This window comes from Colletotrichum destructivum, chromosome 7 (genome assembly GCF_034447905.1).
Source record: "Colletotrichum destructivum chromosome 7, complete sequence".
Taxonomy (NCBI): Eukaryota; Fungi; Ascomycota; class Sordariomycetes; order Glomerellales; family Glomerellaceae; genus Colletotrichum; species Colletotrichum destructivum.
The window spans coordinates 1,859,872-1,883,704 of NC_085902.1; the positions used below are offsets into that span (position 1 = coordinate 1,859,872).

The 23,833-nt window shown below is 56.7% G+C and overlaps 9 protein-coding genes across 9 annotated transcripts; 3 read left to right on the plus strand and 6 right to left on the minus strand.

The window, feature by feature from the left end:
• Positions 1-74: 74 nt before the first annotated feature.
• Positions 75-1,091, minus strand: CDEST_11121 (Putative lysine methyltransferase, S-adenosyl-L-methionine-dependent methyltransferase superfamily). Its single transcript, XM_062927277.1, has 2 exons — positions 1,069-1,091; positions 75-1,015 (listed from the first exon to the last, which is right to left on the minus strand). Exon 2 carries the CDS (start codon positions 874-876, stop codon positions 76-78), a length of 801 nt encoding a protein of 266 aa, XP_062783328.1. The 5' UTR covers positions 877-1,015; positions 1,069-1,091; the 3' UTR covers position 75.
• Positions 1,092-2,048: 957 nt separating this feature from the next.
• On the minus strand, positions 2,049-3,883 carry CDEST_11122 (Putative style cell-cycle inhibitor 1). The gene has a single exon (XM_062927278.1). It carries the CDS (start codon positions 3,352-3,354, stop codon positions 2,164-2,166), a length of 1,191 nt encoding a protein of 396 aa, XP_062783329.1. The 5' UTR covers positions 3,355-3,883; the 3' UTR covers positions 2,049-2,163.
• A 346-nt stretch (positions 3,884-4,229) lies between these two features.
• On the minus strand, positions 4,230-7,329 carry CDEST_11123 (Putative copper fist DNA-binding domain-containing protein). The gene is made up of 2 exons (XM_062927279.1): positions 6,392-7,329; positions 4,230-6,166 (listed from the first exon to the last, which is right to left on the minus strand). Exons 1-2 carry the CDS (start codon positions 6,421-6,423, stop codon positions 4,543-4,545), a joined length of 1,656 nt encoding a protein of 551 aa, XP_062783330.1. The 5' UTR covers positions 6,424-7,329; the 3' UTR covers positions 4,230-4,542.
• A 487-nt stretch (positions 7,330-7,816) lies between these two features.
• CDEST_11124 (uncharacterized protein) lies at positions 7,817-9,511 on the plus strand. The gene has a single exon (XM_062927280.1). The coding sequence runs from the start codon at positions 9,358-9,360 to the stop codon at positions 9,508-9,510; it is 153 nt and encodes a 50-aa protein (XP_062783331.1). The 5' UTR covers positions 7,817-9,357; the 3' UTR covers position 9,511.
• A 1-nt stretch (position 9,512) lies between these two features.
• On the minus strand, positions 9,513-13,334 carry CDEST_11125 (Putative CID domain, SWAP/Surp superfamily protein). The gene has a single exon (XM_062927281.1). The coding sequence runs from the start codon at positions 13,012-13,014 to the stop codon at positions 10,453-10,455; it is 2,562 nt and encodes an 853-aa protein (XP_062783332.1). The 5' UTR covers positions 13,015-13,334; the 3' UTR covers positions 9,513-10,452.
• A 1-nt stretch (position 13,335) lies between these two features.
• CDEST_11126 (uncharacterized protein) lies at positions 13,336-15,879 on the plus strand. Its single transcript, XM_062927282.1, has one exon. It carries the CDS (start codon positions 14,544-14,546, stop codon positions 15,876-15,878), a length of 1,335 nt encoding a protein of 444 aa, XP_062783333.1. The 5' UTR covers positions 13,336-14,543; the 3' UTR covers position 15,879.
• CDEST_11127 (Putative EF-hand domain-containing protein) lies at positions 14,141-17,297 on the minus strand. The gene is made up of 6 exons (XM_062927283.1): positions 17,221-17,297; positions 17,097-17,159; positions 16,917-16,932; positions 16,598-16,723; positions 16,319-16,531; positions 14,141-16,252 (listed from the first exon to the last, which is right to left on the minus strand). Exons 1-6 carry the CDS (start codon positions 17,221-17,223, stop codon positions 16,218-16,220), a joined length of 456 nt encoding a protein of 151 aa, XP_062783334.1. The 5' UTR covers positions 17,224-17,297; the 3' UTR covers positions 14,141-16,217.
• A 1,699-nt stretch (positions 17,298-18,996) lies between these two features.
• On the plus strand, positions 18,997-20,472 carry CDEST_11128 (Putative FAD dependent oxidoreductase, FAD/NAD(P)-binding domain superfamily, MTOX family; the record flags this gene model as incomplete). The annotated part of the gene is made up of 1 exon (XM_062927284.1): positions 18,997-20,472. The coding sequence occupies one exon, from the start codon at positions 18,997-18,999 to the stop codon at positions 20,470-20,472; it is 1,476 nt and encodes a 491-aa protein (XP_062783335.1).
• Positions 20,473-20,474: 2 nt separating this feature from the next.
• On the minus strand, positions 20,475-23,476 carry CDEST_11129 (Putative TATA-box binding protein). Its single transcript, XM_062927285.1, has 5 exons — positions 22,725-23,476; positions 22,075-22,383; positions 21,928-22,015; positions 21,452-21,870; positions 20,475-21,403 (listed from the first exon to the last, which is right to left on the minus strand). Exons 2-5 carry the CDS (start codon positions 22,329-22,331, stop codon positions 21,301-21,303), a joined length of 867 nt encoding a protein of 288 aa, XP_062783336.1. The 5' UTR covers positions 22,332-22,383; positions 22,725-23,476; the 3' UTR covers positions 20,475-21,300.
• Positions 23,477-23,833: the final 357 nt, after the last annotated feature.

Sequence of the window (23,833 nt, forward strand, 5' to 3'; positions counted from 1 at the left end):
CTCCTACCCACCCCGGAAATCCTGTAACGCCCGTCGTCCAAAGTAACTCGTCTCCCAACCTTCCCAAGACCGCCGTCAGCCCTCCAACAGCTCCTCCGGCCACCGCACCTCGAACCCGCTCACGGTCTTCTGCACCTCGACGTCGCCCGGGTCATCCTCGAACAACGGCTTCTCCAGCTTCTTCTCCAGCACCTGCTCGACCAGGAACCCCCTCTCCCTCGCCACGTCGAAGAAGGCGAGGTCCTTGTGCCGCAGCCACGGTCGGTACGACGTGAAGAAGACATACGCCACGCCATCCCTCCTCCTCGCCAGCGCGTCCCAGATCGTGTCGACGAGCTTGCCATGCTCCGAGTGCCGGAACAGCAGGTCCGCCAGCACCAGCACGTCAAACTTCTTCTCCTGACACCCCGCAGCCGCCAGTGCCGGCTCGGAGAGGACCTCGAGCAGCGGCTTCACGTCGGCGCCCCAGACGTATCCCTTGGGCACGACGATTCCTTCCAGATCGCCCGCCTCGTCCACGTTCTTCTGCATCGTCTGCACAATGTCGACGTCCGGAAAGTCCGACACGACGACCTTCTTGGCGCCCAAGATGCCCGCCGTCAACGACGGCAGGCCGGCGCCAGCGCCGAGCTCGAGCACCGTCCGGCCCTTGACGCGAGTCGGGTCGGACTCGAAGTAGTCCGAGACGACGCGGCTGCCGTTCCAGAGGTGGTGCGCCTCGGTCGGGGAGTAGCCGACCAGATGCAGGGTGAGGACGCGGCCCGACGACAGGGTGTGGGTTTGGAAGGTGGGCGGCGGGGTAGGCGGGTAGTAGTCCTCCGGGTCGGCGAAGAGGTCGCCCGTGTCGCCGTCGGCGACGTCGCTGACAGGGCTCATGGCTGTTGCAGATGCGTGTGTGGCGGTTGGGTGAGAGGGATAATGAATGAGGTCTGAAACGAACCAGTCCGAGAAGGCCTCTGAGAAACAGGGTCTCTTTTTGGGATCTCTTGATAAGCTTCACGGGAATGTAGGAATCCTGCAGTTGCTTGTCAGAAGCTGATGATGTTGAAGAGACCTAGAGAAACTCACCTGAAAGGGTGGATGGATGCGGGGTGATGAGAGAAGTTGTGTCGCAATTTTTGCAGTCTTTTTTTCCTGCAATAACTGTGAAGTTGTGGGTACAGTGCATGGTCTAAACTCGGCGTCATACACTGTGAAAACACAGCGCATTGTTTAGCATTGTACAGTGCGGCTACCATTGTGCTTTGTCCAAGAACATGTCACGGTTCTGAACCACGGCTTCAACGCCTCAAGAGATCTACACCACCCTATCTCTTCATATACTAGTATTCTACATCGAGTCTACAAGTTGGAAGCATCTAATGTAACAAAGGCCTCACTTTATTTTCCTCATTCGCGGATACGCATGCCCGCCCGTCCCTTCTGTAGTTCATGACTCTCCCAAGGTAGCAACCGCCATGATGAGCTAGAGGGGCAGAAAGTCATTTCTTCTCTCCTTGAAGTTCAATCTCTGCCATCCGAGGTAATTTGTATGGTGAATGTTGACCGTTCAGGTAACAGCTGTCGACGCAATGCCTTCATGATACCTTTTGGCCCCTTTGACACCATGACCGAGACCCAGCGGAACCTTAGGATGCTTCCGAAGATTGGGACTTTATCTCCAAACTCTCGCCGGAGTGGGTGGCTGTTGATGACCAGCTTGAACTCCAGGTCCCTCGCAGCACATCCGAGCCCTTTTTTTCCAAAGTCGTCTTCCTCGCTACCTACTTAATGGGCCTACCACGCTCCTTATCACGGCCTCTCCTATAGAGACGTACTAAGATGGGAACAGGGTGAAGTCCCCCCCATGCCAGGTAGTGTTTGCTCGGACGGAATAAGACATCGATCGAACATCCCAAGCCCAATATCTCTCTCAGCTCTGCCAAACCCTCTCCTTCCTTTCAGCTTTGCTCATGCCCGGGAATCTCCTCGCTTGAGGTCTGCCGGAAAAAGAATAAACACTGTAAAACCGCACACCTTTCACGCTGCAACCCACACGTCGCAAGAATAGCAAGGTACGGAGGCATTTGAGATGTCCTTCCCAGCCTCATCAACGACATATACATTACACGGCCACAAACGGGCTCTCGCCATGTTGACCCACTCATGCATAACCGCTCGTGTCTACCCAAATCTCTGCCTCGCCAGCTCCCTCAGCCCCTTCATAACCCCTTCCTCCCTCTCGCGATACTCCCGGACCCTCTCCTGCCTCTCCGCCTCCCTCGCCCTCGCAATCTCCTCCCTCCTCACCTCTCTCTCCGTCTTCTTCCTTTCCTCCCGCGCTTTCATTGCCTTGAACTCCTGCAAAGAGTCCCCGCCCCCCATGAGTTCCTGCTCCGCGACCTCTGGCACTCCGCCGTCTCCGCCGCCCTTGTCCCGGAACTCCTTCATCTTGTCGTTCACCAACGCCTTCTTCTCCAGCTGCCTCTCGCGCGTCCCAGCTTCCGCGCGCGGCGCCACGTCGTCCAGCCGCTCGCGCTGCAGCTTGCGATCGTCTTTGCGCTGCTGCCGAAGGTCCGCGATCCGCGCCTCCCTCTCGCGCTGCGCTTCCTCGGCCAGGGTCTCGCGGTGGAGGGACAGGTCCGCCATGCTCGGGATGCCAGGGCCTGAGCGTTGGCCCCCTTCTCGTGCCGTGGGCGGGGGTCTCGGTCCGAGGTCATCGTCATCCTCATCATCGTCCTCGTCATCTTCAATCCCATCCTCATCACCAACCCTCCCACGCTTCTCCTCCATCGCCTCCTCAGATTCATCGCGCCCCGCCATGTCCCTTGGTCCATCAATGCCCTCCTCAATGGCCCTCTCCTTGGCCGCAACAAACATCTCGGGATCATACCACCCCTGACTTAGCTGCCCGCGATTCCACTTCCCCACAAAACTCTTCCAACGGCCCCGTACCTCCCGCTCGTCCATGTCGCGGATGTCCTTTTGCTTCTGCAAGTCGAGGTAATACGCCAGCAACGGCCGAAAGACTCCGAGCTCCGACTTGGATAGCTGCCGTGCCTCGTAAGGTAGAGGCTCAGTAGCTGCGGTGGCGGGTTTCTTGCTGCTCTGGTCTTTGTCTTTGTAGCCCCGATGGCGATGATGGTGGTGTCGGTGATGATGGCTGGACTCCCGGTCGCGGTCCTCCCTGCGCGGAGACCGCCTCCGCTCCCGACGCGAGCTCCTCTCGTCGATGGGTGACCTCCGTCTCGTCTCATCCCGATGTCGCCTGGGAGACCGCGATCGCGAACGGGTGCGGGTCACGGACTGAGAGCGCGTCCGTCTGTGTCTCCCTTCCTGGTCCCTCCTCTCGCCTGAGTCCTCGTCCGCGGGCATTATAGGCAGGTGTCCAATCTAGGTAGAGTGTCCCTCAAAGGACTTTTGTAGGCACAGAGATGAGACAAACACTGTCAGACTCGAGTCCCAATGTTTCTTCCTGCAGACGGATGTTGCTACCGGCGCCTCTGGTTGGCAAAGCCGCAATCAAGCTTTCTCCAAAGGTGACATGCAAATCGTACGTCAGATCACGCAGTTGGCCGACAGGGTCCCCCCGAGATGCCTACACCAGTTAAATTGGATTGGTGGTGTGGATGGTTGATGTGCTGTCCTGTTTGACCACAGTTTCAGCGTCGGCAATCCAACCACGACGGCAAGGCCGATCTGCCGGAAATTGACCAAGCGCTCCTTGATTAGGCACGGCAGATGGTGGGATAGAGCAGCGGGACGAAGAATGATGACGAAAAGATGGAACAAGACGAAGAGGGTAAAATGGAATATGGAGCGTTAGATTGAACGCATGTCAAGTGCCGTTGTTGAAGTTCAAATTGAGGTTAAGGTTGAGGTGGAGGTTGATGGTTGGTTGTTGGTGTTCACAGGAGAAAGAAAGCCCGTGCCGCCGCAGGCACTGACCGAGTAGAAGAAAAAAAGGCTGGGGGGGGGGCTGGATCCTCAGGTCGGTGCTGGGGCCATCCGGAGCCGTGGGTACCCCAAACTCGGCCCCGGGAGGCACCGCACTCTCGGGTCAAACGTGCCGAGTTCCCCTCACCGACTTTCGACGACCGGCCCGATGCAGCTTGAGAAGACCCGGTGGGTTTTCCCTCTCTTTCTTCGTCATGGCCTCAAAGTCATCTCGGGCTTCGGTCTGCTACATAATCTTCGAAATTCTCATCACTGTTCAAAGCGCGACGCGATAGAGGGGCTAGGCAAGACTTGTGCAATACAGCCATCCAAGGACCGTCAAAATAATAATCTCTATAGGTTCTGCGACAGAGCCAGTGTGGGGTATCGTCTTTCACAAATAACACCGCAGATGCAAGCCATATCACGGCAGACCAATGCCGACCTAACCACCCCCCAAGAGGAAGAGAATCAAAAAGGAGAAGAAAAAAAGCCGATCCGTCCCTTTCGTACGTCGTCGTCGAACTAGGTTTGTGGTTTCAAAAAAAGCATTTCACGCAGAAGCCTACTTGCCATCCGCGAAACCCTTCCCCGGCCATCCGTCCGTCACAGGACCCAAATTCCGCGTCATGACTCGGGGACCGGCGAGTTGTTGTGTATCGAGCAGCCGAGGCACTGGCAGTCGTCCCCGCAGGGACATGACAATGTCTCACCCGCGCATCCCTCCCCGCTGAAGGGGTAAGTGACGAAGAAAAAGTCGCTGGCCGAGAGCGCCTGTTCTTCACTCAGCCCCGACGCAGCGTCCGAAGGCGTCTGCGGCGCGGGCGGAGAGCCGCCAGCGTCTCCACTCGTATGGACTCCGGTTCCGTTTGCCACGACAGACTCCGAGTGTCCGTTTACACCGTTAGCTCCGTTTGTCACTCCGTAAGAGTCTTCTTGCATGCTGAAGTAGGCAGACCGCACGTAATCCTGCGTCGCGTCGTTGTAAGGGTGGGCTGCGCAGCCCACGCACTGACAGCCGTCGCCGCAGCCGCACGTGTGTGACGTCGATTCGGGTATTGTCGATGCCGTGCCGTTAGGCGTGTAGAGCGGGTTCGGCGGCATGGCGTACGCCGCAGGCTGCGGCATGGGCTGGCCGTACTGCAGCGCCTCCATCGTCTGCTTCCACTGCTCGGGCTGCAGCGGCGACATGAAGGATCCATACTGCGGTGGGTAGGTGAAGATGGTTGGTTGGAAGTAGGACTGGTACATGCCCTGCGGCATGCCGATTGGTGTTTGGAAGGGCGACATGGCGATGGCGCTCGACGGCGACATGTGGTCATTGGCCATGTGGTGTCCGTTCGTCCCTACGTTGGTGTCTATCGTGGGCGCCTTGTTCGAGCAGCAGCCGCCCGTCTTCGGTTTCGGTTGTGTCTTTGGGCTCGAGCTGACACTCGAAGGTTGTGTAGAGGTTCCCTCGGCCTTGCTCGGCGCCGAGCAGCACGAGCCTCCGGTGCTGGTGCTCGTGAGTGACGGGGGCGGAGGGGTGGGCTTAACGGCCCCATTGGCCTTGCCTGAACAGCAGGAGCCTCCATTCGTAGCGACCACTGGTGCGGGAGCGGGCGCCGGCTTTGACGTACTGGTTGCCGAGGCGGCGCCGTTCGTCCGGGACATCGACATTGGAGGCCGGTGGGGGAACATGGGGGCGGTCATCTGCTGGGTGAACATGGGGTACATGATGGGGTGATGATAGGTGCCGTTGATGCCGTTGACGCCGGGCATGATGGGCATGGCGCTGTACTCCATTGTCGGTCTCGGGGCGGGGATGGGCGGCATGGCGGCGACGGTGACTTGGGGGATATGGTTCGACTGCGCCATGTCGTAAGGCGGCAGGAGGTTGATGTTGGCAGCGTCCATCCTCTCGAGGTTGGCCGGGTCGAAGGACTGCTTGCGACTGGCAGACTTGGCGGCCGTCTTCTGGACTCGGAAGGAGGCGGCGGGGGCCTTGGTTGGGGACATGGGCGGAACATCGCTCGCGGGCGACTCTGCCTTGACGAGGCCCGGCGACTCGGTGGTGGGCGTGCCGTTGCTCGAGCCGCAGCCGCACTTCTGCTTCCTCGGGATGGCGGCCGTCACACTGCCGCAGCCGCAGCCGCGGGCGGGCGGATGAGGACATGTGCTCAGCGGGCGGCCGGGCTTTCGTACGGGGACCATTAAACGCTCATTCGCGTGTGTGCATTTCGTGGAACGGTGACCACGAATACATGGCTCGCTGAGCGACGTCGGACGGAAGGGTCAGCCACAGGGTCCAGCGGGGGGGGGGGGGTGCGGGGTTCGAGGGAAGCGAAGGCAGAGAGAGAGAGGGAGAGAGAGAGAGAGAGATAAACAGGAAAATCGCAGGGTTCGGTCGATAGGAGAGAAAGGACGGCGCGACGGAGGGTAGCGGGCGGCGTTGAAGCGGTATGGCGACGAGAAAGCAAATTTCGTGACGACTTACCAGGCCATCTTCTGGCCGTTGATGAGCGGCATGGTGGTGGGCGGCTGTGGCGGGGGAGGGGGAGCCCTCAAGGTCGCGACGGTAGGCGAGGGAGGAAAAGAGATTTTGGCGGGTAACAGAGATGGATATTGAGAGAGAAGCGAAGAGCGAGGAGCGAGGGGCTCAAGAGAAAACGAGAGCTGCAGTGAATGTCGCTCTGGCTGCGACTCCAACAAACCTTGGACCCTGAGAATGAGCCGCGGGATGAAACATGGAGGCGGGCGCCAGCTCTCGGGGTACAGCGGTTGTCTGTCTGTCTTTGTCTGGATCGTGTCGTCGTTCTTGTCGTCGTCGTCGTCGTCGCCGTCGTCGTCGCTATCGTCGTTGCCGTCCTTTTCCGATTGGGCCTGGATTTCACAGCTGCGCAGGCTTCTGTGTACGCGGCCGCGGCGGCGGCGGCAAGCGGTCGGTGGTGTACCGGTTCAGGGTGGCTTGAAGGCGACGATGAGAGGGGAGGCGGCGCCCTTGAGTGCAGTCCGTTTGGGGCAGGGAGTCGGATGCTGTCGACGGAAAACGTCGGGGTGAGAAGCTCGATATTGGCGAGAAACGAGCGGCGTTTCAAGGAACCGAAGAGTGAGTGGGAAAGTTGCGCGCAAGGCGAGACAGACAGGTAAGGTATTGTGAGAGTGAAGAATGCAAAACCGCCCGGTCGGCAGAGCGAGTCGGGTTCGCTGTTCGGAGGGCACGACTCACGCAACAGCGGTAGCGGTAGTAATAGCAGTAGTAGGTAGCAGAAGCAGCAGTGGTAGTAGCAGCGGCAGTAGCAGCGGCAGTAGAACTAGGATCGCCTTGTGCTCAAGCGAAAGGCTGGCTGGCCGGGACTACCTAGGTTAGGAGCTAGGTAGATAGGTACCTAGGTAGGTAGATAGGTAGGTATGTAGGCAGTAAGGGAGCGACTAATCGAGTAAAGCTGGCCTAGCCTGGCCAATGAGCAACCGAGCACCACTGAGAAGAAAAGAAGACGGAAATAAAAGAACTAAAACCACCGGTGAGTGAGTGTCAGTCTGAGCGAGTGAGTGGGTGAGTTTGCGACGAGACCCGAGGATAGACTGCAGGCGAGGCAGAAACGGCCTGGGTGGGTGGACCGCTTGCTTGGGTGGACGGACGACGCCGGGGGAGACCAACGAACGGGGTCTGGCCTGGAACGCCGAACCTGCATCCACTGACATTGATTCATTGTTGTTGATTGATTCCCTCACCTCGACTGGTTCCGTTCTCCCGAATGACCGACTCCCTCGCCTTTCGTCTCTTTGGGATATCCAGTACGGAGCAGTAGGTAGGTGTGTAAGGCCCCTCCAATAGTACCAGCAAAGCAAGCGTACGGTCCCCCAGCCCAGCTAACCCAGCTCGGAGCACCTAGGAGGAAACACAGTAGCGGCCGGCGGGACGAGGGTATGGCACGGGGGTCTGAAAGAGGTGACGACTGACGACTGACGAGGATGGAGAATGGGCGATGGATCCCGGTAGCGCATCGAAACTGCCCCACGTGCGGGGGGTTTATTACCTGTACACATATTGGCGCCGCGACCGTCCTCGTCGCCTAGGTCTGCAAGTACAATCTACAGTCAGTCGCTACACGTGTACGTAGGCAATGTGCTCTGCACACATACATACACACACACACAGCGTCTCTCTCCCTCTCCCTCTCTTTCTCCTTCTCTCTATGTATGTGTAACTGTAAAGCCTGGAAGAAGAGTGTCGACAGGCTATCGGACGGATGTGAGGTAAGCCGCATGATGCACACCCTAATTATCAGCACAGGTAGAATCGGTAGTCCCCTATCGTACCTGAGTTGAGCATGAGATGGCCCATGGCCCCTTTCTCGCCTACCTCAAAAGCACGGGCAAGGGTTGACATAATATCGATCCCAGGGTTCTTTTGAGCATATCCGCCCGTGCGACCACCTCGTTATTAACCGCCAAGAGTATGCCGTTGTCTTACACCACCATCCGATTTAGCTGCTTGCACTTCATATAACAAGCCGTCCTCCTCCCCCCACCCGAGAGAGAGGAGAAGAGGGTCAAAATCCAACGCTCAGATCTCTGCTGCGGCGACACTGCCTAGCCTATGTATGTCATATACCCCCCCTCGTGGTGGTGGTATCGCCACGAGGCCGTGGGATACGGGAGGGCCATGCGAGGCCCGGTTAGGTTGATGGATTAGACCTAACCAATGCAGATCATGGTCCAACCGACCAACCGATGCGCCGAGAAGCCACGAACCCGGTCATTTTGACCGGCGAAGAAGAACGGCTGTGAGGTTTGTGTTATAAAACGGATAGTAGGCAGCCCTGGAACCCGAAGCCGTCTCGTCTCGCCCGGCCGGGATGTACATCATCATCCGTCCATCTAGTAAGCCGCCGAGAAACATCATCGTAGTCCAGCAGCCGATCCCCCGACTGCCCTCCCAATAGGCAAGTAGGCAAGCAAGCAAGCACTGCTTCGGCCTTACTTCTTCTTTGAGTCGGGTCTGCGTCTTGATATATTCTGAAAGCTCCACGCCCATCGCATCGGCCTGCCACTCCGCCCCTTCTCCCAATTCCTGTGCCCTCCGTTACGAACGGAACCGCGCCCAAGGGCCCAAGGGTCCAGCTCCGAGATTTCATGCAACACACAACGCCACGCACTGTTGCAGCAACTGCTGCAGGCCTCTGCCCTGCTGACTGGTTGCTTGTCGGTGCCGAGTCCATGGTCAACTAACCAGGCTTAGGACCCTCCCTTCCCCCTCCCCTAGGTACGGAGACAGCGTGCCATCGGAAGTGGTGGCTGTAGAGACAAGGCTTCTCTTTGAACAAAAGTCAGTGCCTCTTTCTCTTCAGTGTTGGAGCCGGCATCCCTGAAGGATCCGATCCGCACGCAACCTGCTTATCCGGTCGGTATGTGCTGTCCTTCTCTTTATTTATCTTTTTTTGACCGTGTAAGTAAGTTATGTACATGGTACTTTTTTGGCCTGCCCCCCCTCCCCGTAATATTGCACCAGGTTCACCTCCTCACCATAGCACCTATCCCCGATCCCGGGCTGTGCCTATCGACTACAAACTCCTACGGCCACGAGCTCTGTATGAGGAAAGTCGAGCGTAAACGGAAGTGAATAGGGGGGGGCGGGACGAGAAGACGTGGGAGGAGGAGGGTGGGAGCGAGCAAGTTAGAAAGAAAGGAAAGGGAAGAAAAAACTCCACCGTCAGAGGCTCGAGAGGCCAGGGAAGTGAGCAAGTTTTGATTGGCCGGATCCGGCACCAAATTCAACGAGACGGTTGTCGAACGAGAGTTACCACCTTTTTCCCTCGGGGTTTTTTCCCACCACCACGCCCCAACCAAGACCACTTCACACATGACGAAGAATGCGTATCCATGGCTGTGCAGGAATAGCGTGCTGCCGAGGGTTTGAAAAGATGGATGGGAAATGTTCAAAAAAAAGTGGGTATTTGTGATGTAACTTGGGTCTTTTGTGCCGACTCTCATCGGCTGTTAACTGAGCTTCTCGTTTCCAATGCTGCGTGCTCTTGGTCCACGAGACTTCTTCTGTCTTGCTGAATGCTCTTGTCGACGGCCGGTGGAACACGTCGCCAATTGAGAGTGATAATCGGCCGTAGAGGAAGCTGCCATCTGCTCCGTAAAGTTGGATGCCATGTATGTCCGGATGAAAAGAAGAAAATCATGGTCAGTTCGCTGCCATTGCTGCTGGCATATCTCTTCACCACAAAACAGAGACTTGTCCTTACGTATCTCCATGCAACGCCTTCCTGAGCGACACTCGGCGACACAATATTGGAAAGTCGTCCTACCGTCCTTCATGTGCGGGACGAAAGCCAGGCCCCTCCACCTGTACCCTGTCCGCCTGTCGTCCAGTCAAGACATCTGTGTTTGTAACTCTAGGCATTGGCCATTACTGCATATACCTCGAGTCTTCGTTGAGTGAGCAAGATTATCAATCACCCGATCAGCGGCCGCGCCGCACCGCGCCCCTGGCTTGGTCTTCTTCGAGGGAGGGCGGCCAACTCCGCCTGATTCCGCCACGCGCGGCTACTTGCCCTCATCGGATTCCCCAGAGTCAGCAAACATATCCACCGCTCTCATCCGTTTCCTAGCCTGAGCCTTCGGCTTGGTCGATAGCTGTAACCGCCTGGTTGCATGCGCTTCACCAGTATCACCATCCTCTGCTGTTTCCTCCACCTTGCTGGACTTGGCTGGTATTGGTTGGTCCTTCGCTTGTTCACCTGCGTCACCATTCTCATCATCCTCCACCATCGGCTCTCCTTCGACATCGTCGTCCGCCATGGGTTCTCCCTCCACATCCTCCTCGCTCATTGGTTCACCCATGACGTCGTCCTCTTCCATGGGTTCGCCAGCGACGTCTTCTTCGTCCATTGGCTCGCCTTCGACATCATCATTTTTGTCAGCCGACGTCCGCTTTGATGCCGTCTTGTCAGGGGTGCTGATGGCGGCGGCGGCACCGGCGGTGGTGGAGGTGGCAACATCGACACTTGGCGTTGAGGCCTCGACTAGCTTCCATTTGCCCTTCTTTGCTGCATCGTCTTCGATTTGCTCCTGTGTCTTAGAGGATGGCGGGTTATCGAAACTGCTGGCGAACAGCTCCTGACTATCCGTCGGGAACACACACCATCCCTCCCAGAGGCCGAGAACGAGCCCGACACTACGCTTCCACTTTTCGGCCCGCATTCGGCCCCAGTTCAGTTTCTCCGCCATCAGGCCAAGACCCTCAAAGGTTTTGCGTTCTTTGAGCACCCCTTCAAACATCTGTCGATACCGCCAGGCGCGCTGCATGCCACTGCTAGACGACGCCGACAGCACGTCGCTGACAACGTATAGACCTACGAGGCTTGGGCCGCTGGTGTCGAGTCCCTCCTTATCGGCCTTCTCTTCCGACTCGGGCAACGGTGGTTCGGAATAGTCCTCCTGTCTGGTCTTCTCTTTAGTGTTAGACTGGAACTCAGGATTGGCCGCCGTTAGTGCGAAGGGCTTCTCGACATTCGAGACGATCATGTCGACGACCTCTTCAGCGCCCCGGCTTGCGTGTGTGAGAGCAAAGGTCGTGACACGGGCGATGTCTCCCTTCCGTATCTTGGATAACGTAGAGGGTAGGCGAGACAAGAGGTGGGTTAGCTTAGCTTTGTCGAGAGGGTTCAAGAAGGTGGCCTCGGCCTCGGGGCCTTGGTTTTGGTTCTCGCGATTGTCTCCGTCAAAGTCCTCGTCGTCTGAGGAGTTGTACTCCGAGTCCGACACGAACTCGTCAATGCGGGTGACGAACTCGTATGGCAGGCCCTTTTCCGGAGCCTTCCAAGCGTGACTTCCGTCGAACAGCGGCAAATATCTTCCCTTGTTACTGCGAGAAGAGGCCCCTGTGACGATTTCCCACAGTCGCCAACGATACCAGATACCTCCTTCGCTACGGGCATTCCAAATCCATGCCCACTTGTCCTCGCGCTGAACCTCGGGGCGGCTCATCAGCAGCGCCTCGAACTCGACCCCGTGCTCAAGGACCGACTCAATGGTTTTGTTGATGAGCTGGATCATCTTGATGTCGTTTGGCGGCTTGACGGGTACATGTAGGATGCTGCTTCGGTTAATGGGTCCTCCAACGGCGGGGGCATAAGAAGTCGGCGGTGCAAACCCCCGGTGGAAAGCATGTTGCGTGGTCGCGCTGCCCGGTGCCGTTTGCTGCGAGACGGGTTTGGCGCCAAAAGGCTGCGATCCGGCAGACGTACCACCAAGCGTAGATGCCGCGGCGGTCACCACAGCTGAGGAAAGGTGACGGTGTAGTGAGAGGTTGAAGCCGTAGCCAAGGTAGCGGTTTTGGAGCGAGCTGACCGCTGCGTCGATGTCTGTTGCTGCAGTGTCCTGCGACAATGTGACGATGGCCACGGCGCACTTTCTCTCCGTGCCAGAGGGGCCCACAGGGGGCAAGATTTTGACGTTATCGACCGTCAGGTTTGTTGGTATCAACGACTTTATGAAGGCGGGTGACGTCCCTGGCGGCAGCTGAGAGAGGCGCAACGTTGGCCTCGCCACTGCCATCTCCTCGGCTCTCGAGTCAGAGTTTCCCTCGTCCTCGTCGTCGCTGTGGTTGAATACTCTAGCGACCGACATGGGTTCCTCTCGCTCCTCGAATCCAAGCCTGCCGTCTCTGTCTTTCTCTTGTCGGAATGCATCGAACGCTCTCTTCCTTCCAAACGACCCTAGCGAAGGCCCCAAACTCCCCGGGCCACTCTTCGAGCCGGGAACGAAGCCCAGGCTTCCGGGACCACTCTTCAGGGCGGGTGCACCAAAGTGTCGTTTGGACGCTGCGACTGCGCCTAGCGGTGCGCCGCCACCAAAGCCAGGAGCCTTCGGAGGGGGTCTTTGGGAAGGCATGGAGCCAAATCGGCCGGTGCTGGCGGTGGCGTCGTCATCGTCATGATCAAAGCTCTTGACGAAATCCTCGTATACTGCAGCTGTCTCGGCGGCCTCTCGGGCCCTCTTTGCTTCTGCTTCGGCCCTCTGTTTCTCGAAGGCGGATTGCTTGGAAGGTTTTTGGAGCTTCGCCTCCACGTCGGGAAACTCGACGAGGTCCTTGGCCGACGACATGTCGCTATCGCTATACTCGAAAGTTGTGTTGTCGCATAGTCGAGAGGAGGTTATATCGCTCGCTCGCTGCCGGATAGTTCCCAACGGCGATTGTCAGGCGGCGCGGAGTTGTACGAAGGGAGATTGAAATGGCCCAGGTCTGTTGTAAATGAGAGGTTGCGGTTCTTCCATCTCATCCCGGTCGCGTTCGTAGTGTCGAAAGCACTGTGCGGCAGCTGCCAGCTGTGGGGACACTGACACACAGCACTGTGGCTGGGCACTCAGACAAAGCCACACGCGGTAACCTTTGATTTACACACGTCGAGTGCCAGAAGCAACGGTCCTAATGTCGCTGGTGCCATTTGCTTCAACTCCCTTCCATCAACTCTACCGTAAAGCAGTATGGAACGACAACAAGCCAGGCTGAGTAGATGATCGCTTGAGCAGTGAGAACAGCAAAAGCGACAGACAGTGGGAGTGGAAGATGAACGTAACCCCTGGGCGTTTTCCAAGGCCGCCTAGACAGGCATGGAAGAGTTGGCCCAGACACATGATGCCAACCTTGCAAAGAGCCAAAATCTACTACTTCCACCCATACTTCCAACAAACAATCCACAGGGTTCCAATATGCCAAGTGGCTAGAACAACATCTACCACCTAGTAGATTAAACAGTCGACTGCCCCGTGATAATCGATACACAATATCTTTCGGACAACACAGGCAGTAGATAAGACAAATAGATAGCTAGCATGCCTAAAGACGGAGACCCTCGTTCCAGTCCAAACCTGCCGCTTTCGTCCGGCTATTTTAGGCACACGAACAACCCCTCAGCCAACTCTCACGTCCATTCAACGCCAGAAATCCACGCCTACCGCATGAACTGCTTAGACCTCAAGACCGCATCCGCGGCTGCTACTTTTCGTGTTCGACAAGGCGCGCACGCCGTCCAATCACGCGGGGGCAGGGCACCCTCTCGAATATCGATCAACATCCGCATCAAGGGTTGCCACCAAAGATTCCTTTGTCACATCTGCCGTCGATGCTTCGGATACCGCGCGCCCACAGTCTCTGAGCCGAAAAGAGGAAAGATGGAGAAAACGCCACCATCACGAGGCTAAGGACCGCCCCTCCACCCCCCTCCCCCCCCCCGGCTTGTCCCCATAGACTGTCTGTCTCGACGGTAGCGGCGGCATCTCACGTCCAGACCCTGCTAAGCTATCACGGCATGGCCAGCCAGATCTGGGGGAGACGAATGTTTTCAACCCTCGGCTTCGAAGTCTCATGCCGCGTCAAGTCGTCAACAGAAGACATTGCCAAGTGGCTTCAACATGTCTTCCTAGCTTCGTTATATCCGAACTATGTGCCGCCTGTCAAACAGTGTCGGCATTCTTCTTTCCTTCTGTAAATGTGACCGACATATATGTACTGCGCTCGTCCCGCCCCGTCCCAGCCAGATTGATGGTGGGTGTTTTCAATCCTTTCGTTTCGAGTCTTTCAATAGCTCTCGTCCCACAATCCATGTCGGAAGGGAGCCCAAGGTTTTCTCAAAATGCTACCTACCGTGTTTATCGCCCTCTCCGGCAGCATCCTGCTCCCCCGCGCCCGAGCCGACGAAACACCGATCCTCAGGAGCGTAGGCTCCCTGCTATCCTCTGGGGGCTCATTCTTCGGTCTCCCAATCAACTTCGCCGCCGTCGGCGTATCATGCGGTACCGGCAGTGTGGTGTGCAACGACCACTGCATGCCCATCGGAAGCAACTGCTGTCCCGTCGAGGGCTACTGCGAAGCTAACGCCTACTGCTCCGGGGACGGATGTTGCCCGCTTGGCAAGGTGTGCTCCGGGCCTCCTGCGAAATGCGGCGACAAGCAAGTGCAGTGCGGCCTCTACTGCATGCCTGAGGGCAAGGTGTGTTGCTCGAATGGCGAACACTGCGATGCCGGCAAGACGTGCGTCCCGGGCGGCTGCTCCGACACTGGTAGTGGAGAGTGCGAGGACGGAACGTTCGTCTGTGGCTCCAAGTGCATCCCCTCCGGCAAGGTGTGCTGCTCAGATGGAAGATACTGCGATGCTGGGGAGACGTGTACCCAGGACGGTCTTTGTTCGAAGCCTGGCGGAAATAGTACCAGTACCGGGTCATGCGGTGCAGGAAAGGCCGCTTGCGGCACCAAATGCATGCCTCTTGGCGCAGTGTGTTGCTCCACCGGATACTGCAGCGCAGGCGAGACATGCAACGGGAGCGGATGCTGCCCGTCCGGCAAGGTATGCTGCCCCACTGGGGGATTCTGCGACGCTGGAGAGATATGCGCCGGAGATGGAAAATGCGGCAAGAACAGCAGTGACGACAAGCCGTGTGGTACAGGACGCGCCGCTTGCGGGAAGGATTGCATGCCTCTCGGCGCCGAGTGCTGCTCCGGAGGCGGGTACTGCGATGCCGGGAAGAAGTGCCACCTCGACGGCTGCTGCCCGATTGGCAAGGTATGCTGCCCCAACGGCGGATATTGCGATGCCGGGGAGACTTGTGTCGCCGGCGACAAGTGTCTCAAGAACGGTGGGATCGGAAGCGGCATTACCCAAAAACCGACATCAAGCGTGCCCCCGACGGCCGCCCGTGCAACGACCTCGAGCATACCCCAGACCACGGGGGTCGCCCAGGAAACACCGGCGCCGATGTCGCCGAGGACCACGTTTGCTGCCCTGGGAACGTCATATAGCGAGGGATTCCCGGACGCTACAGGGACGGACTTCGACGGCATTGTCTTTGAAACCTCGAGTGTCATGACGCCAACATCTACGGACGCGCCGGGTGCGGCACCACGATTGAGATTCACCAACCGCGCTGCCTTGGCCGCGGGCTTATGCATGGTTGTACCGTGGGTCGTCTGAAAAAACGAGTATGCGATGGATAGGTGCCGTGTGATCGGAGGCGTTTTCGGGAGCCGGATGAAGAGTATATGTAGTATTAAAACGGGTTAGCAAAATAGGCTCGCCATGACGAAATATCAACATGCCCTCGTAATGGTCAATCCTGACCTTGCCTATCACCGAAAGTGCAAGTATGGGCGAGGAGTTTCGATCTGATATCCCTTAAACGATGCTTTGGTGTGAAAAAGGACCCAAGCCCGAGAGACCCCAGAAAGCAGATTCATTCTACTTGCATTGCGTGACCAAATAACCCGAGAAACAACTGAACAATGGATATCCCAGTCAGAGACCCCCTTTTTTTTACTCCCGCATCATGATCGAGGCAAACTCATCATCTGGCTCACATGTCAGTGTCAAATTTCATTGAAAGTGGGCGACGTCTCTCGATAGGGCATCCTTACAGTCAATCGACCCGTCACCGTCCTTGTCGGCCATCTGAATCATCTCGTCAATCTCGGCCGGGGTCATGTTCTCGCCTAGCGAGGTCAAGACGTGACGCAGCTCTTCGGCGGAGATGGTGCCGCTGCCGTCGCGGTCAAACACTTTGAAAGCGTTCTTGAGTTCTTCCTCGGCATCGCCAATCTGGACCTTTTGAGCCATCAGGTTGAGGAATTCTATGGTGTATGTCAGCACACGCAGGAAGGATTTTGATGAGTGGGCAAAGGCTACAGTTTACATACCGTTGAAGTCGATGGTGCCGTTGTTGTCGGCGTCGACCTCGTTGACCATGTCGTTCAGCTCTGTGTCGCTTGGGTTGAGGCCCAGGGACCTCATGACCTCGCCCAGCTCCTGGGCGGTGATGTCACCTGCGAGGACAAATGTCAGTTTTCATGATGGGATGAAAACAGCCCACAGGCAAAATTGACGAGCAAGTTGAGTAGCAAGATGAGACGGAGTAGGTCTAAGCCACGTCATTTGCGCTCCTGCAAAAGGGGTCGAGGTGTCCAAGCAAAACCAAAACGATAATCCTAAGAAAATGCAGGAACATGAAGTACTGACCAGTCCCATCCTTGTCCTATTCCTCTTGTTAGAAGTACGCCGAACAGTTTGAGAGTAGAGGAGTTGCGTAGAGTTGGGAAAATGCGCCGCCAGCCTGATGACTGGGAGGGAAGAAGAGGGGGGCCAAGGCAGGAAAAAGGGAGAGGTCGAGGGTCAAGGGGGAAGTGGGTGAGAACTTACGAAGAGGTCAAACACCTCCTTGTATTGCGCCTTTTGCTCTTCAGTCAACCCAGATGCAGCGGCCTATAGGGCGCAAGTCGGTCAGAATGGTCAGACAGTTAGTAAGGAACAGCCCGATCCTCACCATTTTTTATGTGGACGTCTCTGTTTCCTTTGCGACGGATTGTTTGTGAAGGAAGTTTTGGTAAGTGAGAGGTGGTTTGAGACAGGGAAGACGGCGTGGGACAGCTGAAAGCGGGGAGGGATGTGACGACAGCCCCGCACAGTGTAGACAATAGAATCAAGGCATCAGATCGCACAGTCTCTTTCTGTTCCAGGTTGCATCAACACTTCCTTTTTTAGAACCAAACCCATCAATGGTCATCATGAAGTCAGTCAGCCTCATGGCTAGCTGACTCCATTGGTCCTCTAATCATCTTAATGCAATCAAACCAAGCAAAAACAGGGAGGACGGTAGCAACTACTGCCTACCTGCTCACATAGGCAACCAGCATGGCCAGGTCCCTGGGGTAAAACAACACAACCTCTTCTTACTCACTCTCTCTCTCTCTCTCTCTCTCTTACTTCCACAGGCCAGTCAGTCCAGCCGATTCAATATTTGATACAGCATCATCGTCATTATGTGATACCAAAAATTGCAAAAGAATCAGGGCCCAACCGCGATTCGAACGCGGGGCCTCGCCCAATTGATGTGCTGTGCACACGGATCGTGAACCCGAAGGGCGAATCATACCTCTAGACCATTGGGCCTGACAATGCTTGTTAGCGTGTGGGGGAAGTTTGATGCTTATGACTCAATGCGGGAAGTGGAGGCTGCGGAGGAGAAGGGAGCTGGCGTGAACCGCTATTTGGTCGACCCTCAATGGTATGTGCACAAGGTACTTTAGGTAAGCGTAAAGACAGGAAGGAAATGACTCGACAGAAGGGAATGAAGAGAGATGGATGAGCACAGAGAGATAGGGGAAACACTCTTAAGCACAATTGATTGGATTGCTTCAATTGAAGTGACATGTTTGGTTGGCCTGGTTGCGCCTGAAGTACCAACTTGTTTTCCGGAGGCATCAATGGAAGGGAGAAACGCCGACTATTTGACCTTGGACCGACGACCCCAGTGCTCTTTCCGCTCTTCGTTGTTGGCAAGCAAGGGTGACGTCGCCAGAACATCTCACCCCATGAATCTCATCTCCAGACAACATCATGTCCGAAAGTCATTCGCGCAAGACCATCACACATGGCCTGCATCAATATGGCCAGGCGGCCAGGCCAGCCTCTGGAAAACCACTCGAGTGCTGCATTGCATTGCGACACCTAACCCACCGCCTAGTACCCTTCATGCAGAGGCAGGCCAAGGCTCAAGAGCCCACCACCCTTCCCTGGCCGTCAAACCGGCCGATGCCTCTCCACTCCACAACCAACCGCCGTTGGCATAACATAGCATAACGATCGGCCCTGCGCAAAGCACCCGCCCTCCCAGGTTGTTCCTCGCAGGGGGGGAACGGGGAACGGGGGGGAACTTACGATACAGATGTACACCGACGGAGGTGACCCCGCCAATATCGACAAACCCCCAGCACCGGAAGGCACTACCGATACCGACTGTCACTCTCCAGAGGGTGGAAAAATTCTGACCTCCGATAACGCCCCTCTCACGGGACGCCTGCGTGGTCGCCCTCCTCGTCGTCTTGTGCCATCCCATCTTGTCGTACGCATTGTGCAACGTAACGTTTCTTTCCTGGTCCTTTCACCTCAACCCCAGATATACTTCTTCCTGGTCTTCCAATCAAACCCGTGTAATCCACCTCCCCCAATCCATCCGTTCTCCTCCCGCACGCCGGCCCCCGCTCCGAATCACACACGAAACTCCCGGCACGAAGCCATAGCCCTACACGCATCACACACAATGCCCTCCGACCCCACGGCAGCGGCGGCGGAGCCAGCGCCGTCCTCGATCCTTATCATCGGCTCCGGCGTCTTCGGCCTTACAACTGCCTACGAGCTCGCCCAGCGCCCGCGCTACGCTTCCACTGCCATCACCGTCCTCGACCGCTCCCCCGTCCCCGGTCCCAGCGAGGACGCCGCCTCCGTCGATTCTTCTCGTATCATCCGCGCGGACTACGCCGACCCAGCCTACGCCCGCCTCGCCGCCGAGGCCCAGACCGAGTGGCGCAAGACCGAGAACCCTTCCGATCTCGGCGCCGAGGGCCGCTACAGCCAGTCCGGCCTCTGCCTCGTTGCGGACCCGACCCCGACCGCCTCCTCCGCCTACTCCTCCTCCCCCTCCCCCTCATCGGAGACGGTCAACACAAACGCCCAGGCCAAGCAGAAGGCCAAGAAGACCTCGCTTGAGTATGTCCGCGAGAGCTACAACAACGTCGTCTCCCTGGCCGGCAGGGATGGCGACAAGATCATCAAGGAGCTGCCCACGCCCACCGCCATCAAAGAGTTCCTCGGCACGCCCATCGCGCCGGGTACGTGGGGCTACATCAACCCGCTCGCCGGCTGGGCCGACGCCGGCGCCGCCATGTCCTACCTTGCCGCTAAGGTCCAGGCTCTCCAACGCGTGCGCTTCGTCTCCGGCACCGCGATCCACCTGAACTACAGCCCGGACAGGACGACGGTCACGGGCGCAACGCTTGACGACGGCAGCGTGCTCTCGGCCGACCTCGTCATCGTTGCCGCGGGCGCCTGGACCGGCCAGCTCGTTGACCTCTCCGGACAGGCCATCGCCACAGGCCAGGCGGTGGGCTACATCGACATCACACCGTCGGAGCTTGAGGTCCTCCGTAAGATGCCCGTCACCCTCAACTTCAGCACAGGCCTCTTCATGATCCCTCCCGCGGGTCTCCAACTCAAGGTCGCGCGCCACGCCTTTGGCTACCTCAACCCGACACCCATCCCTCACCCTTCGCCCTTGTCTCCGTCCTCCGCCAGGTCCACCGTCTCCCTCCCCGCGACGCATCTCACGGATCCGAGGCTCAAGTTCCCTAAGGAAGGTGAGGCCGCACTGCGCCAGGCCGTCCGTACTATCGTGCCCATCCCCGCCATCCACGACCGCCCCTTCGTCCAGACCCGCTTGTGCTGGTACACCGACACCCAGTCGGGCGATTTCCTCGTCTGCCACCACCCAGAGGCTAAGAATCTTTTCGTTGCAACGGGTGGCAGCGGCCACGGCTTCAAGTTCTTGCCCGTGCTGGGCCGCGAGATTGTCAACGTGCTCGAGGGGCATGGTGATGAGGTTTTCACTGAGAAGTGGCGGTGGAGGGAGGTTGCGAGCAAGGCGAACGCGACGAATTTGTACGAACACATCATGACTGAGGATGGGAGCAGAGGGGGCATTCCTGGACTACTGCTGAAGCAAGAGCAAGCCAAGTTGTAGACAAGGGATGGTGTAGGTATTGATATACACGCATGTCGTATACATAAAAATGTAGATAACGGGTTATATGTGGGATGTTTTGTACAACTTACCTACACAGGAGCAGTATACAGACAAGCATGACAAGGGTGCCACAAACACAGTCAAGGCATGGTGCACATCGACAGACACACACAAAGGAGACCAGGTAGATTTCATGATCATAGAAACAGGTTGTGGCATTGTACTAAAAAGCAACGCCCACTCATATCAGCTCGCATCAAACCCGCAGACTAAAAGGCAGAGTAAGACTGGAGTGATCCGTCTAGTCACCTGGGGTAGGAAAAGCTAGGTGACTTGACTTCGCGAACCTGTTTTCTCTCCTATGCTCACAACTTTCCCCACCCAGCCCTCTTGGTTCCTTCAAACCCACTGTCCTGAAGGCAACACCAACTCCATCCCCGATCTCTCTCATGCCTTGTGGTTTCTGTTACCACCTCCTATCCCTTCGTTCACAGACCCCCATGCATCTAAGTCGCTTCCATTAAAGAACGGCAAAGTCGACCTGCGCATCTGCCGTCGACGATGCCACAAGCAATCTATGTAGTGCTGCGGTATGAGAAATCTTGTTCTTTTCGTTTGAATCAACCACCTGACCGAGAGCCTCCGATCCAGGTTTGACCTCCTTTGCCAACGCCATTGCAATGCAGCAGGGAAAAAAAATCAAAGAAACACAAACGGGCGTCGAATGAAACCAGGGTGGTGGCAAAATTGCCAGGTGACGAACGCTCGATTTTTTTTTGTATGATGTGCGGGGGTAAACAGTCGTGGTATCGTGAAGAAAGGTGTCTAGTCGTACAAGTCGGCGATGTTGGTGTTGTATTGGTGGTGGTACATCGACATAGGTCGATGATCTTGCCCTTGGCTCAGTACTTTTATACTTTGCGGAAATCTAGCAACAGTTAGTTGATGAAGCGAGGAAAAGTGGCATGGTTTGTACTGACCCTGAAGCACAGGGTAGATCATCTCGAAGGCTTGGTAAATCTCCTCGCGAACCTTGGCACCGGTGAGGACGATCTTGCCACTGACGAAGATGAGAAGCACAATCTTCGGCTTGATCATGCGGTAGATAAGACCAGGGAACAGCTCGGGCTCGTAGGAGCTGAAGTTGTGATGGCGCGAGGCCAACCCCTCCAAGCGGATGGGGAATTTGATATCGCAGGAGCCGACGATATTCTGGATCTTGAAATCCGTGAACTTGGCGTTGAATCCCAGTTTCTGAATGATGCGGGCGTACTTTCGCGAGGCAAGCTTCGAGTCATCCTCGGACTTGGCACCAGTGACAACCATCTTGCCAGAGGCGAAGATTAGAGCCGTGGTCTTGGGCTCGCGAATACGCATGATGACAGCAGCGAAACGCTATGGGCCAAAATTGTCAGCATCGCGTTCATGAGGAGCTCAACCGGTAAGATATACCTTGGGGTTGTACTCTGCGTTTCTCGCGTGCAGGGCAATCGTCTTGAGGTCCAAGCGGCAATCGAGGTTGACCGTGGCAACGATATTCCTTGAGCGGGCGAGATAAGCCTCATTGATCGCAAGAAAGATCACTCATGATATACATACTGCAACGTAGGAGTCAGGCCGCTGCCACCTTGCGTGGCGGCGGGCGTCGCAGCGGGTGTCGCGGGAGTCACCCCGGTACCGTTTGCGCCTTGCTGGCCGTTTGCGACGGGCGCCTGTCCATTGACTGGCACCTTCTCGCCGTTAACAACAGGGGCAGGAGGAAGCTCATGGGCGCCACCAGGGAAGGAGAGAGATCCAGGTGCGGTGAAAGCCTTGGCCTGCGCAGCGCTGGTAGGATGGGTCTGAATTGCCTCCATGTTTGCGGTTGATGGGTAATCAGAAACCGTATGAGCAGTACAGACAACAGATCTGCGGTCGGGTAGGTTAGTGATTTGATTGATGATGATGTGGTAGTGATGGGAGTGGTAGTAGTAGCGATGATCCAAAGAGGTGATGGTCTTGCGATTCAGGAACTGATAATATTGAATGGTATGGTTCGCGACGGACAAATTGTTTGGTCGTGTTTATTTCAGGATTGGCCTAGGCCATGGGGATGGGGGGGATTTATACGTGGGTGGGGGGTAGGAGGTGAAGGAATTCGACATCGAGAGACTTGTGCTAGGCAGGAAGGAACGAAGCGAAAATGGAGGAAGGTGCAACAGTGCAAATGTGCGCCAACGACAACGGCAACCAGGAAAAAGAGTGCGTACCAGATGTGGGAGATGAACAAGTGAATGTCTCCCCTACAATGTCTGTTCGACAGGTAGGTGTATGTGCGCGCGGGATTTTGCGACGCAATGGATATGCGATCGAAGCCGAGAGCTTACAGGAGCCGCGAAAATGCGATGCAGATAATCAAGTGAGATGGGCGGACGAGTAGGTCGCGGGTGTCGTAGGCGTCGCTTCGATAATGTCGCGAAAGACCCAGATACCACCAATTAAACTCGACGTCTCGTAATACCTCGTCACGTTCAGTGCACTAAGTGTCTCTATTCGTCGACGAAGTTGCGCGATGTCTACAGAGGCGCAGCGACTCGTTCTCGACCTGGTTGTCGTCGGAAGGGATCGCGCGAGATGTGTAACGAAGGGATGTCTTGAAAGGAACGTATTCCAGTCCTATCTTTTGTTCGTTCAGGGTGGGGGTGTCCGGTGACACTTTCAATTAAGAAGCGATTACACCAGGTGCCCTGAAGGGATGACAAGTTCCGTCGTTAGTTGGAGGTGAAGGTAGAGAAAGATCGACCTCGAGACTGGGAAATAAAGTCGCGACAGCGATTTATTGATCCCAAGGAATTGCGAGGGAGATGTCGTGTTCTTGGGGAGATGTAGGTGAGGCGACGTTGCGATGATGACGATACAAGATCGTGATTGGAGGTCTTGGGCTGGGTTGAGTGGGGGTGGAGAAGGAAAATTAGAAAGGCCGAACGTGAGTGGATGACTACGTAAGGCCGTCGGTCGGAGCTTCCGCGCAAGAATTTCGAAACAAGCGGGTTGGAGGGAGGCCTGCCTCTTTATAATTTTGGCCATCGCCTGCTTGCGCAGTCGCCCCAACGACCCTCCCCTGCCACACCACCCAGGGGCCCCAGGTAGCCAGTGCGCCGTGGCGGTTGGTCCTGCCTGACATTGCCTGTGCTTAGCGGCCGCGCTAAGAGAATGCACCCAATCACATTGCGCGAATGCTCTCATTTTATCTGCTTCCCGGCTCCAAGTATCCCTGCTGCGACCCCCCCCAGCCCCTGAAGTACCAGGGCACCGCGTTCCAGGTCGCTGTACTTGATCACGGAATCCATGGATTTGCTCAAGTCTCTTCTTTGCGACA

What these genes read in the sequence shown, in the direction of transcription:
- CDEST_11123 (XM_062927279.1), bottom strand. Translation starts at nt 6,423, where the DNA reads ATGCCGCTCATCAACGGCCAGAAGATGGCCTG. An exon ending in AACGGCCAGAAGATGGCCTG is followed by an intron (nt 6,167 to 6,391) that starts GTAAGTCGTCAC and finishes GACGTCGCTCAG; the next exon opens with CGAGCCATGTATTCGTGGTC.
- CDEST_11129 (XM_062927285.1), bottom strand. Translation starts at nt 22,331, where the DNA reads ATGGAGGCAATTCAGACCCATCCTACCAGCGCTGCGCAGGCCAAGGCT. An exon ending in GGCCTGACTCCTACGTTGCA is followed by an intron (nt 22,016 to 22,074) that starts GTATGTATATCA and finishes CGCCCGCTCAAG; the next exon opens with GAATATCGTTGCCACGGTCA. An exon ending in ACGCAGAGTACAACCCCAAG is followed by an intron (nt 21,871 to 21,927) that starts GTATATCTTACC and finishes TTTGGCCCATAG; the next exon opens with CGTTTCGCTGCTGTCATCAT.
- CDEST_11122 (XM_062927278.1), bottom strand. Translation starts at nt 3,354, where the DNA reads ATGCCCGCGGACGAGGACTCAGGCGAGAGGAGGGACCAGGAAGGGAGA.
- CDEST_11121 (XM_062927277.1), bottom strand. Translation starts at nt 876, where the DNA reads ATGAGCCCTGTCAGCGACGTCGCCGACGGCGACACGGGCGACCTCTTC.
- CDEST_11125 (XM_062927281.1), bottom strand. Translation starts at nt 13,014, where the DNA reads ATGTCGTCGGCCAAGGACCTCGTCGAGTTTCCCGACGTGGAGGCGAAG.
- CDEST_11126 (XM_062927282.1), top strand. Translation starts at nt 14,544, where the DNA reads ATGCTACCTACCGTGTTTATCGCCCTCTCCGGCAGCATCCTGCTCCCC.
- CDEST_11124 (XM_062927280.1), top strand. Translation starts at nt 9,358, where the DNA reads ATGTACATGGTACTTTTTTGGCCTGCCCCCCCTCCCCGTAATATTGCA.
- CDEST_11127 (XM_062927283.1), bottom strand. An exon ending in CGGCACCATCGACTTCAACG is followed by an intron (nt 16,532 to 16,597) that starts GTATGTAAACTG and finishes CATACACCATAG; the next exon opens with AATTCCTCAACCTGATGGCT. An exon ending in CGGTGACGGGTCGATTGACT is followed by an intron (nt 16,253 to 16,318) that starts GTAAGGATGCCC and finishes CATGTGAGCCAG; the next exon opens with ATGATGAGTTTGCCTCGATC.